Below are 12,552 nucleotides of genomic sequence, written 5' to 3' on the forward strand. Positions count from 1 at the left end.
GGTGATTTGGCCAAGGGGTGAGGGCCACCGCTCAGGGGCTGGCTGGGCATTGCTCAGAGGGTGGTGAGCAAGCACCCTGTGCATCACTGGCTTTGGATATTCCTGTGTGGTTACTGTAATTTTCCTTATCTGTCCTATTCAACTGTGTTTATGTTAACCCACAAGTCTTGCCTTTTTTTCTGATGCTCTCCCTCATCCAGGGACTTGGAGCGACCTGGTACAGTGCAAGGTGCCCCTGCTTGTGGCAGGGGTGGAATGAGATGAGCTTTAATGTCTCTTCCAACTCAAACCATCCTGCAACCCCTCTGGGGGGTGAGTTTCCAGTTTAACGATTAATTTCCCTCCTTAGCAGGGAGAAGAGCGGTGAGGTCCATGCAGTCCCTGACGCAGAGGAAGAGGTAAAGGGAGGAGGTGCTGCTGGGCCTCCTTCCACCACTGAAACAAAGGGGCAGAGGGTGAGTCACTGATGGATCAAGCAAGACACAAGCCCAACACCTCCAACACCACACCTGACACTGCAGGTGGATCTCCCAGCTCTTCTGAGACACGTGAGGAGGAAGAGGGATCCTCAGTGCTGGAGTATGTCACAGCTTCAGAGGACAACACAGAGCCCTCAGCTCAGCCTGGGGCTGGCGACTCTGCTCAGGTGGTTTCTCTGGGGAAGAAGGTGAGGATCCTGCTGGGGACCAGCTGTGATTTGTTGCTCTCTTGCTAGAAGTGAGGAAGCCAGGCTGCATCCCCCACATCCCTTTGGCCATGTCAGAGAGCTGCTGCCTGGCTTCCTCCAGGAGAAGCTTGCTGTGTTTGCTGACGCTGTGTTGTGTGTGTGGAGCTGTGGTGCCAGGAGGGGGAAACCACAACTTACATGAGTCAGCTTAGACACTGCTGCACTGCTCTGTGCTCCTGTTGAGCAAGTCTTGAATATTAAACCTACACAATTCTCAAGAGTTATTGGCATTTCACTGGCTGGTCTTGTACCTTCTCTTCCTGATAATTCTCTGTTAGCCCTGTGTAGCAGGACGATGTCGGCACTTGCTGCAATGGAGGAGGTGACAAAGAGTTTCCCTTTGGCGATGAATAAACAGACATTGTGGTCTTTGTTTTTCTTTTTTTAATAGAAAGAGAACAAGAGTAAAGCAAAGAAACATATGTCCATCTCAAGGGAACCTGTTCCCCTGGGCTCTGCCTCTTCAAACCACAGAGTTGCCTGACACATATGTTGTCCCTCAGGAAATCCAACCCCCTGTTGGTGAGGGGGCAAACCCAGGTGCTGATGGATGCACTGATGCCAGTGGAGATGCACCTGAAGGCATTGGCACACCTGGGGAAGGAAGCTGGCAGCCCGGAAGCAGAAAGGCTGAGCCCTGCAGAGCAGAGCAGCCCAGCCAGGGGGGCTGCCCCAGCTTGCAGTGCCGCAGCCCCAGGGGACAAGGTGGGGGATGGAACAGCCAGGGGTAATGTGGAAAGGGGCAGTGGTGCCCCTGGCCAGCTGCCAGCAGCCACAGTGTGTTCCCAGGCCCGGGGCAGCAGCAAGGAGCTGCTGTCAGCAGGGCAGGAAGCGAGTCCCTCTGGGCTGCCTCCTGCCAAGGGAACCCCCCAAAGCAAGCCTGAGACCAAGACCTCCCCTGGGGCTCAGAGCCGGCAGGCTGGGAAGGAGCCCAAGCAGAAAGGGACTAGTTCCACTGTTAAAGTGAGTGTGAGTGAGCTCTGGTGAGTGTTCCAGTGGGCACAGCTTCCCACTGTGTTCCAGTGTGACTTGCTCGTGCTGTCAGTGAGGCTGAGGAGCACCTGCCCAGGCATTTAGGGGTGAATTGGGGAGGATTATGGGGATGCTCTAATTTGAGTTCTGTTCTCCTGGGTATCAGTTCTAGCCCAGCTCTCACTGAGGGGTGGTTCAGATGCCCCCAGGACTGGCAGGTGTCTCTTCTCCAGCCAGCCATGCTCTCTGGAGAGCTCCAGGATCCCCTTGAACAAGGGGATTTTGTGTTTTGCAGGTGCCTGTGCTCTGTTCATACACAGGCCTGCTAAGCTGGAAGTTGCTCTGGTTTCTCTTTCACTTTTTTTAAGTCCCATCCTCTGGGACCTGGGGCTCACTGAGCTGACTGTGTGGCAGTGTGTTTGGGTTGGGCTCCTCTTCTATCATGAGCTGTTTTCCTTAGCCAGTGGCTTCCCTCAGTGAGGGATCAGTGCTTCCAGGAGAATGGAGCTGGTGGTGCACCAGTGTTGGGGGGCAGATGGGCATAGAGCAAAAAGTACTGCACAGCTGATGGGTGATGTGGACATTTTGACTCTGGTGGGCCAGAAGTCCTGGGAACATCAAGCAGAAATGTAAGCGAGGAAACAAAAAGGAAATTTGCTTTGTTTAAAGGAAATCATGCAAGACTGCAGGTGCAAGACTGTTGTTAAGCAGTGGTTATTTGAATAATAATAATGTGAATAATGTGGTTATTTCTTAGCAGTGAAAAATTTTACCTAAGGCTGTAAGAGTATATAAATGGAGTTGTAGAAACAATAAATGGCTTCTTGCACCAGGAGTCCCGTCTCTCAATTGCCTACACACCATGAGGAGATGCTGTGCTTCCAGGGTCTCCTGCTTCATTGGGCATTGTTTGTCTCCCTGTTGCAGGATGCAAACACAAAAGAGAAAAATCAGACCCCATGTGAGAAAATGCCCAACGTGAGTGAGAAGACAAGTCGGAGCCAAGGAGCAGAGGCTGCCAGAAAGGAGGGTGCTGTGGCTGCAGCAGACAGGCCCAAGAACAAAAAGGAACAAAGGAATCTGAAACCTGTGGAAAAGGTTAAAGAAAGGTAAGAACAGCCCTGCTGTTCCCAGCATTCTTCACTAACAGGAGTTAGCTGTGAGGAGGACTCAGGACTCCAGACTGAGGTGCTGGGATTGGGTCAGTATGTACCTTGGACATGTGGAAATGGGCTTGTCTTGAAACTGCGGTGAGGTGGTTGTGCACGACAGAACCCGTGTTGAACGGGAGATGCAGCACAGGTGATGTCCTGGGTGATGGGTTGAACCTGCTTGAACATCTGATAGATAAAAGAGAGATTTTTCTCTTATTTCTAGCTCTAATGAGCACCATGTGCTTCACACACACAATGTTTCAGGTGAATAGTGTGAAGAGCTGTTTTGATGTTTTGCTTAATGTGTATGAGCTGGAAGGGGTGGAAAGTGTGGCCATTCCAGGTGACTCTGCTAGGCCAGAGCATCTCCTGCTGCCTTTAGGAGCCCATTTTTCCTTTTTGCACTGGGCTTTGCACTAGGCCTGCTCAAACATCAGTTTGAGTGAGCTGCTGCCAGAGTTTATGGATCTTGCAGCCACTCAGCTGGTCTCAAATTGAGTCTGATTTGAGGTCTACAGTGACTTGTGCAGTTTAAAAACCCCAACAGAATCCCTTCTATTTCCCTTCCAATTCTTTCCTGCAGTTCTGTGAGTCGCAATGAGGGTGTTACAGTGCATTTCCATGCAATATTATCCAAAGACTTCAAGCTCAACCCTGGTACCGATAAAGTGTTCATCAGGGCTCAGGGCATTCCTTCCTACGCTGACTGGAATGACAACATCTGTGAGCTGAACTGCATCCGGTGAGTGTTTCCTGCTCTGAGAACGGGGCCTCAGCCGCTGTGCAAGGGGTGGCTCTGTGCCCACAGATGGGGGTTGTAGCAAAGGGTTTCGCAGTGCAGAAAACTGTTCTAAAGTGTTCTTGTGAAAAACAGTCACCATTCCTATTAAAAATGGAGCAGTGCATGGAAAAGGAGGTCTGTAGATCAGCTAACGTGTCCTTTGCCTGTCTTTGCTGTGTTTATGTTTCCAAGGCCTCTGGAAGAACATGGATACCTCATTGAAGGTGCTGTAACTCTCAGCAGAGAAATCCTGGATAAATACATTCCTTACAAGTACTGGGTGACCTGTGAGAAGGGGGAGTATGAGTTCATTTACAAGAAGTCAGTATCCAATAATCCCGTCAATCGCTGCTTATTGATAAACAGTAGATTCCTCAAAAAAGGAGGTGAGCTCTGTTGGCTGGACCTACACCTTGGGGTGATCCCTGCAGTCCTGTGGCCCAGCATTCCTGGCAGGCAGCCCCGTCTGAAGCTGACAGCTCAGTGGGCTGCTGGGGGTATTGCTGTGCCCACTGGAAGGGAGAAGGCTCCTGATTGCAATGGCTGTTTTCCTGTGTTCTCCTTGTGTTGCTGTTCCAGAGTGGCACCAGTATGATGACATTGTGTGTGCAAAGCCTTCCAAGCGCAAAAACGTATTACAGAAACTTGGTTTTGATAAAAACAAGGAAGTGGTGGAAGGGAAGAAAATTGCTGCTGATATTATGTTAGAAAGTATCTTCAGCATTCTTGGAACCCGGAGTCCTGACAATCTGAGGAATTTCTTCTGTCAGCTGGGGCAGTTCCATTACGTTGCAGTAGGCCAGCGGGTGTTTGATGGTGTGCTAATGACATGGAGAGAGTTAAACTTCAGCACAGAGCAGGTAATCCCTTCTCTTGCAGAGACAGAAAACATTCTGTTGCTGAACACAAACTTTCGTTTTGCTGCTGACCTCGCTGGGTTAATTTTACTTTTCCAGTCAAAGTTCAGGTACAGAAGCAGTGGGGATCCTTCTGGGGTGGCTGTCACTGACTGTGTTGAGGGCTGCAGTCAGCCTGTGCACCTCAGTGTGGTTCTGAGACCCCATGGGGGTCAGCAGCAGGGCTGTGATGGGGTGACTTCATACCTGAGTGGGTTTTGTGTCTGGATATTAATTTCCTAAGCCTTGCCATTAAGTTTTGCTGCCAGTTGTTCTGTCACTAACAACTTCTCTGCACTCATCTCTTGCTCCAAAATTGCCTACTTTTTGGGAGAAGCTCCTGACCCTGTTCTAAGCAGTGATGCCAGTAGGGTTTCTGGAGCCCAAAATTTCTTATTTGACATAATTAGGAAATGTGACAGAAATGCCACATTGTCTTTTGGTTTTCAGGGCTGCTCCTTCCTGTCCTGTGGCCTCACTGGAACTGGCAGAAGACATTGGCTTCAGAAGAGAAAGACTAATGCTGTGTTTGGTTTATTTCTTCTCTTCTTTATCCCAGGTGAATGATTTGCTGCTAAAATATGTGAAGAAAATAGCTCTCCCTTTCCTTGCACCAGTAGCAGCTCCAGAGGACAGAGTCATCCTAAGCAAACTGACTGTGGGGCTCACCATTCTTGTGGTAGTTGAAAACTATTCACTGTCAGTACCTAAAAGTGACCTGGCTGACCTGTGCAGCCTCCTGTGCTTGGATCAGGTGTCACCACAAGATGTACAGAATGAGATTGATCACATCAAACAGGCTTTTGCAGGAGATTTCAGGTAGGTGCTCCATGTACCTTCTAACTGACCAGGCTGGTGTTGCTTTGATAAAACAACAGGAATCCAGCTCTCTACTGCTAGAGAACCAGAGAAAAAGTTCCATTTGGAGGTATCTTTGGAGGTCTCAGTTCCAGCCTCTTGCTTGAAGCAGGGCTAACATCCAGGTAAGGTTGTAGTGCATCATTCCACACTTTTTGGTTGGTTTCCCCCATAGTGCCTGTTTGCCAGGTTGTAATCTGACTGCTTACCTGGAACTGGATTTGGAGTTCTTCACTCACACAGCTGCAGCCATTGCATTTCTGTCTGGAGTCCTTCTCTGTGTGGGTGTCACAGGGATGGGGGGGCTCATGGGGAGACTGTAGGTAAAGGTTTGGGTCTTCCCAGTGCTCCAGTAGCAGGATCTGTGCAGAGAGATTCAGTAGTGTTGCAGCTCTGGGCCTTAAACCAGGTACGCTCTGCAATGAAGAGAGATGGAGCTCAAATAATGACCAGAGGTTGATTGAAGGTGCATAAGGCAATTGAAATGTAGTCTCCCACACCCCTAGAGCATTCTCAAGGCCAGGATAAAGCTGTTCTTTCACTCAGTGTCTTTGTTTTGTTTTCTTTTTTTATTTAGCTTGAAGGTTGACCTGACAAACTTTTGCCAGAGGTGCATTGAACGTGACGTAGACCAGTGGGTGTGGGTCCTTCCCCTTCTGCATTCCTTTGCTGCTCCCCTGCAGCAGGAGCACGGGCTGGTGGAGGAGGATGCCTGGGCAGGGCTGGAAGGGCTTCCATTTGCTGAAACCAGGAGGAAGCGAGATGCGTGAGTTTTCCAGAGCTCCCAGTTCCTCCCAGTGCCCTCCTCATCTCTCTTTTTGTTTTTCCCCTCCCCCATTTTTAAAGAGTATGAAATGTAGCATGTTAAGGGAGGATGTTTGGGGTCTTTGGGCACACCACACTGGTGGCTCAGAGGTCACTGAGTGTAGCTCAGTTGGGCACTGTGTGACCCCTCAAACACAACCCCCCCAGTTCTGCCAGCCAGGGAGCAGGTGGGAGCTAAAGCTGCTCCTATTGTGTAGAGTCTGAGCAAAACCTGGAGTTTATTTTCCCTGAGTACTTGTGCTAAGTGGTTTGGTTCTGCTGTGCCACTCCTGGGCCCTGGGGATTCCCACTGATCTCAGCTGCAGGGACAAAAGCACAGGAATGGAGGAGACTCCTCTGTGGGCTGCACAAGCTCACAGCCTTTTGTTCCCTAGAATCCTGAAGATTTTCTTTTGTCTCCCCTCCAGAGCGACCCTGCTGGAACGAATGAGAGAAAAGAGATACTTGATAGAATTTGATGGGACTCTGGTCAAGTCCTGGCTCTGTGTGCTGCCCCTGGGGAGCCTGGCTGACTTCATGACAGACTTCTCCAGTGACCTGCTAGCTATTCTTCAAGGTGTTTTGTACAGATTGGAGAATGTTGAGCTCTCGTGCGATAGCTCTCAGGTTTGTCATGTGGCAGCTTTACCCAGCTCTGGGATGAAGGCTCAAACTGGGCTCCTGGGTGTCTTTTGGCAGAGCTAGCCATCACTGAGGGAACTGGGCCTGGCAAAAGGTTGCAGCCCAAAGAGCCTCAAACCTAGCTAAGAGCAAAAATAGTTGCTCTGAAGTTAGACACTCCTCAGGGGGAGAGTTGGGGGTTTATCTGCAGCCAAAAGTGGTGTTGGCATTGGTGAGAGGAGGGTGTTCGTAGCTGGATTTGCTCTTGATTAGTCATGGCAGATGTTTTAATCCTGACCTCCTCAGATGTGTGCCTGAAACTGGTTTTTTTGCACAGAAGGGTTGGGCAAGGGGCTGCTTTTTTTGGAGATCTTCCTGCTGTTGTGAAAACTTTTGTATTGGTGTGAGGACAGCAGGAGTAGGACCTTGCAACTGATAAGAGAAATTGTAAGAAGTACAGGTTAAGTTTGTGCATATAAAAGCTGCCCAGATATTGTCTCTGACATCCAGTAAATAAGTTCTGCTATTTTACAGTGTATTTATAAAAATGTTGGAGAAGATGCGAAAGAATAGTGAGTTCCCTCCTCCTCAGCTATTCAGAAATCAGTCTGTAAAATTCCTTCCACAGTTTCATATTTTTGTCTTTCCAGTCTCAGGTGCTAGTGAGGATTCTAAACACAGTGCTGCATGCCTTGGATGAGCCCCCAGCCAGGTAAGTGCAGTGCACCTCTGTGAGAGCATTGTCTGCCTCTGCACCAGGGCTGGGGTCCTGCTTGTGTACCTTGAAATCTCTGTGGGGAAAAGAATCCTGGAGTTCTATCCCATCTTTTAAATCCATCTGAGGGAGGGAGCTGCCACACTGTGTTAAATTTGGTGGGTTTTTTACTTTGTTTTTAATTTTTTATTTTTCCTTGGAGCAGAAAATTAACTCTCCCTCTGTGTTGCTGCTCTGCAGAGCTCTGGGGGCTCCTTCTTGGCAGTGCTGCCTGTCCTGCTGCCTCAGGCTGCACAAGAAGCTCTGCAAGGCTGCCAGGACACTGGGGTTGTTCTTGATCCCTGCCACTGCTGCCACCCTGATTGCCAAGGTTGCTCAGCTTCAGCCCCCAGCAGTGAGTACCAAGGAACTCTTGGCTTGATACAAGCAAGGTACCCAGAAATATTAGTGTGGCACAACACACGGGGTTTAGGTCACATCCAGTTTCTGTTTGAAGAACTTCACACTCTAAGCAAGACTGTGATACTTTCGGACAGGTGTGGAGTTACCTGATGAGTTTGGTTCTTATTGAAAGTAAGGTCAGATACTCAGGTTTGCTGTGATAAGCTTTGTTTTAAGTCTGGTTTTGTTTCCCCTTAAACATTTATTGTCTTTACTTCCGTGGAACAAGCTTATGCACAACCTGCCTGTAAGCACTGCACTTTCCCAGCCTCTCTCTGGTCTTTATTCAAGCAGTGCTGGCTCTGTTGCTGGGCTCTTGTGTGTTCTGGATGCTTTTGGGCTTCTCTTTAGAAATACTGATTTAAATCAGTTGTCTATTGCTGTCCTGCTTGAGCTGTGTTTATTTTGTTGTCACTCCCTCACTGTGGGGCAGGTTCCAGGGAATGCTGTGGAGGAAGTTCCAATGGAAGAGTTGCTCAGTGGAGCTCTGAGGGAAGCTCGTGCCTGGTTCACAAAGGTTTTAGATCGCAAGTTACTGGAGAAGTACCAAGATCACGTGATCTTCTCTTTCTCCTTTGAACTTCAGGTTTGTCATCTACTGATAATGTCAGTAGAAAGGGATTTTACTGTAGCTTAGCCAGGTTCTTGAGTCTGCTGGCTCTTTGCTGGGCTCTGTAGCTGTGGCTGGGTAAGGAAAGGGATGGGGATGGGCAATGTTTGAAACTCACCTCTGTTCTGCTTTTCCTTGGCTGTTCCTAAAGACATTGCTGGAGTGAGGAGATGCTCCTTGGTGTTGTTTTGCTCCCAGTGTGTCCCACTGGTTGTCCTCAGGCCTTCCAGCAGGCAAAGCTCAGAGAAGCCCTGCCAGTCTGAGCTGCTGCTCCCAGCCCACCCTGGGACAGTTTCCAGCAGCAGGGTGGAATTGCCTCATCCAAATGTCTCATTCAGCAGCTGAGACATTTACACACTTTTTGGGCTTAAAAGCTGCCTTTTGCAGCTCTGGGAGTGTTCCTTTCCTCAGAATGGAAACATCTGAAAGGGCTCCAGACTGTCTGAGGCGTGTGGGGCATCTCTTCTACATTGTTCTCTTAATTTCCTTTCTTTCATTTTCCTTTCTTTTAATTTTCCTATTAAATCTCAGCACTCAGTGGTTTGGGTTGGTTTGCTTGTCCCCTGCAGGTCTGGGATAAGTTTGTGAAAATCAACTTTCCAGATAAGTTCACCCAGAAATGGAGGAGCGCTTTACTTGCAGATCTGAAGAAAAGAATCCAGCAGGTAGGGGAAACTCCAGGCAGCCTTGGCTGGTGTCCAGAGCAGATGGTGTGACGTGTGTGTGGAAACCCAGGACACGGGGAATGTTTCTCTGTCTGTTCTGGGGTGCCCTGACCCTCAGGGGAGCACTGACTTTGACCCTCATCCATGGAGAAAGTTTCCTAAACTTCAAGGTAGACTAGAATCCACAAAAGTGTGAAATAGATTATAAAGAGTAGCGTAGGTGTATCACTTGGTGAGAAATTGACGTTTTGGGATTTTTAGTATGTTCTGGATGGGAGCAAGATGGAGGGCACAGGATGTCATCCTGAGTTTCTTCTTCATGCTTCTTCTTCCTTTTTCCTCATGGGTTTGGGTGACATTTTGCAATAGGGCAGAAAAGCCTGCATTGCAGGCTCTTTGGGATCAGTTATTGGGTTAAAAGGGGAAATAATCTAGGTGTCAGCTCTTAATTGGATAGTTCAGCCTTAAAAGACCTTGTAGCAAGAGATTGTTAGCCATTTTGTGCCTTGCTAATGACAGACTGCAGAACTCACAGTGGTGAGACTGTTTTACTGATAAGAAATAATAAACACCTGAGTCCGAACATGAACTACCATCTCAAGTGCCTTCAGTCCAGACCAGAGAAACCCACAGCTGGTACCGCCACACTTGTGCTGTGCTTGGAGCAGGAGCACATGCAAACACGATGGCTTTGGCCATAACAATTGCCATTGCTGTGGAGAAACATGTTGTGGAGGCTCAGCAATTGGCCATGACAATGTCTCATGCTGTAATCTTGGTCAGTGGCCTGGCTGTGAGTCCTGGTGCTTCAGAGGAAATCCACATTCTGAGTAATTGTCACCTCTGTGGTTTTAGGAACCAGCAAGTGCAATGTAAACAACCAGGGGCTCAGAGAAGTCAAGTTGGTGCCTATCTTTTCATTCCTTGTGCAGAAATGGTTCTGCTCAGGCTCCCAAATACACACCCACATGTGTTAGTCCCTTCCAAACTGACACTGTATATCTCCTCATCTCCTTTCTACAGCAGTTAGACGTTTACTTAAGCCATTGATTTTCACGGTGAACTCAGGAAACAAATATTTTCTGCTGCAAGCTTGGCTTGGAGAGGTAGATATTAAGTAATCACACACTTTAGATGGAAATCATTACAATATTTCCCAAGCATTTATTTGTTTGATCTCTCTCCCAGGCCCTCAGAAATGATCCCAGGCTGATGCTCAGGTTCCTTTTATTGTCTTTATAGCATCACTCCTTCATGCTGCCAGGAGAAACTTTAAGTTGATGAGAAATCTCCCTTTTGCCCTTCAGGAGCCTCCAGTGAACCAAATCTTGGTGTACTGTTCTCAGCACCACCACATCACAAAGATGAACTCCTCCATCAGCCAGTGCTTCCAGAGCTGTGCCATAGAGGCTGTACCTGCAGCTTGCCAGGTATTGTGTGTGCCCTGGTAGGGGAAAGGAAAGGTAGGGAAGGGAGGAGAAAGGAAAGTGGGGTTTCACAACAATTCTGTTGCGCAGGGATGTACCTTGTGGTGGAAGGGGAGGTGGACGTTCCTTGAGTTGCTGTGGATTGTTTTTTAAACCAACAACAAAAAATGTCAACAAGAAATCAGGAAATGAGGTCCGTGAGGAATATTTGTAATGTGTTTCCACCGTGAGCTCTGGTGTCAGTTGTGTCACAGGGCTGCTTTGGACTATTCCTCAGCACTGGAGGCGACTCCTTGGCATCAGTGCCAGTTCTGAGACACAGACACTGTGGGACCCCAGAGTCTGACCCTCTCTGTGTGCCCTGCCCTCTCTGTGTGCCCTGGCAGATGCACAGCAATCTCCTGGAGCAGATCTCTGCCTACAACATGGACCAGTTCAGCCAGCTTGTGTCTGCTGTCATGGTGAAGTCATGGCCAGTCACGGCTGGGCGGTCTCAGGGGGATTTTGATACGATTCTGCACCACCTGCTCACATGGCCTGACATCAAACATATCTTCAGCTTTAATGGTAGGTCTGTAGTTGGTTTTTAGGAGGCCCTGAGAAGCTTTTCTCTGCCTCACTGCTGCCACTGCACAGAGCAGCAGAGAGAAATTGTCCTGCTCTTATTTTAGTCCCTATCTCAAAGCTTGAACTATTCAGCTTGGGTTTGGAGAGGGAAGGCCAAGGAAGAGGGAGTCACTATTCCTCTTGGGCTAATCCACTACAGATTCCTTGGGATTTGTGGACCATAACTTCTTTCCCTGAGAAGTTCTCAGAAGTTATTGGCACACAAAAATGCCAAAGAGTTGGCCAAGTGAATGGATCCAAATGGCTTTTATTTGCCCCACAGGGTTTGGGTCTTGCCTCTCCATGGGAAGTTTCCACATTGCTGTCCTGGGATCCTGGTTTTGTTCAGAAAGACATGAGGGGTTGGAGGGTGGTGTGAGTCCACAGGCCCTTGGGTAGGGGTTCAGTAGGAAATGGAAGGACTCTGTGCCATGGCACGGAAAAGTTCCTGATTCTGCCAGTTTTCTGGGAAATGTAACATGCTTTGTGTCTGGAACAGGAACAAACAGAAGCCTTCTGGACAGGCTCACAGATGAAGCAAAGAATGTCGTGGGCATAGCAGACTCTGTGCTTATGAGTGTCACCGACGTCATCCACAGTGGCTGCATCCTCATTAAACACCTGGAGAAGGTTTTCCAGCACAAAGAACAGTTCCTTTGCATGTGGGACACAAGTAAGAGATGGGTTCAAAGGGGCATGGTTGGCTTAGAGCATCACTGTAGTGATGCTGGTCTACTCAGGAAGGGGGTACCAGGGTTGGGAATGCTCAGGAGGGGCTGCAGCAGTTTGGAGTGCTGTTCCTTGGTCTGGGCAGGGATCTACCAGCTCCAGTTTGTGTTGTCGCTGCAGGGTGTGTGACTCTGCAGTTCCCAACTTGAGTTGGGATGCAGGGCTTGGGAAATGTCTGCTTTGTGACTACAGGTGAGTTTTCTTTCAGAGCACCAGCAATGGCCAAGTGAGCAAAAGGAGCAGTTCCAGAGAAGCCTGAAAGAAGTTCTGGCATTGAGGCACGAAGAAGTCACACAGCTCAGAAAAGAGAAAGAAGCAATAGGAACCTTCCTGAGAATGTGCCGGGGGATAATGAAGCCTGTGAGAGGTAGAGTTCTGGGGAGCAGTCTGAAAGTATCAAGTCTAGAAAACAGCATTTTCCTTGAAAATCTCTTGGCTTTGGGAACAGGTTTGATTCTAAGCCCCAAAGTGAGGGTGAGGAGGGATAGGGGAAGTAAACCCAGAGCACTGGGATGGGGGGATGGGGGGTGGTCAAGTGAGTGCTTG

At 48.8% G+C, this 12,552-nt stretch overlaps 1 protein-coding gene across 4 annotated transcripts in view; it reads left to right on the top strand.

Annotated features, from left to right (window-relative positions):
- The window catches only part of LOC132326200 (E3 ubiquitin-protein ligase RNF213-like), a 45,100-nt gene that overhangs the window by 1,550 nt on the left and 30,998 nt on the right, over positions 1 to 12,552 (top strand). For 2 of the 4 annotated variants that reach the window (XM_059844110.1, XM_059844112.1), the window contains exons 2-18: positions 350 to 398; positions 522 to 667; positions 2,627 to 2,808; positions 3,437 to 3,595; positions 3,827 to 4,020; positions 4,214 to 4,494; positions 5,090 to 5,349; positions 5,966 to 6,154; positions 6,621 to 6,819; positions 7,464 to 7,525; positions 7,769 to 7,922; positions 8,403 to 8,555; positions 9,149 to 9,244; positions 10,552 to 10,674; positions 11,058 to 11,238; positions 11,777 to 11,950; positions 12,215 to 12,373. In XM_059844110.1, the coding sequence (XP_059700093.1) occupies positions 2,669 to 2,808; positions 3,437 to 3,595; positions 3,827 to 4,020; positions 4,214 to 4,494; positions 5,090 to 5,349; positions 5,966 to 6,154; positions 6,621 to 6,819; positions 7,464 to 7,525; positions 7,769 to 7,922; positions 8,403 to 8,555; positions 9,149 to 9,244; positions 10,552 to 10,674; positions 11,058 to 11,238; positions 11,777 to 11,950; positions 12,215 to 12,373 (2,524 nt within the window). In that variant the 5' untranslated portion in view covers positions 350 to 398; positions 522 to 667; positions 2,627 to 2,668. Of the gene's footprint in view, positions 1 to 349; positions 668 to 2,626; positions 2,809 to 3,436; positions 3,596 to 3,826; positions 4,021 to 4,213; positions 4,495 to 5,089; positions 5,350 to 5,965; positions 6,155 to 6,620; positions 6,820 to 7,463; positions 7,526 to 7,768; positions 7,923 to 8,402; positions 8,556 to 9,148; positions 9,245 to 10,551; positions 10,675 to 11,057; positions 11,239 to 11,776; positions 11,951 to 12,214; positions 12,374 to 12,552 lie in introns of all 4 variants that reach the window. The other 2 variants (XM_059844108.1, XM_059844109.1) reach the window with 1 other exon arrangement.

Source organism: Haemorhous mexicanus, chromosome 4 (assembly GCF_027477595.1).
Source record: "Haemorhous mexicanus isolate bHaeMex1 chromosome 4, bHaeMex1.pri, whole genome shotgun sequence".
Taxonomy (NCBI): domain Eukaryota; kingdom Metazoa; phylum Chordata; class Aves; order Passeriformes; family Fringillidae; genus Haemorhous; species Haemorhous mexicanus.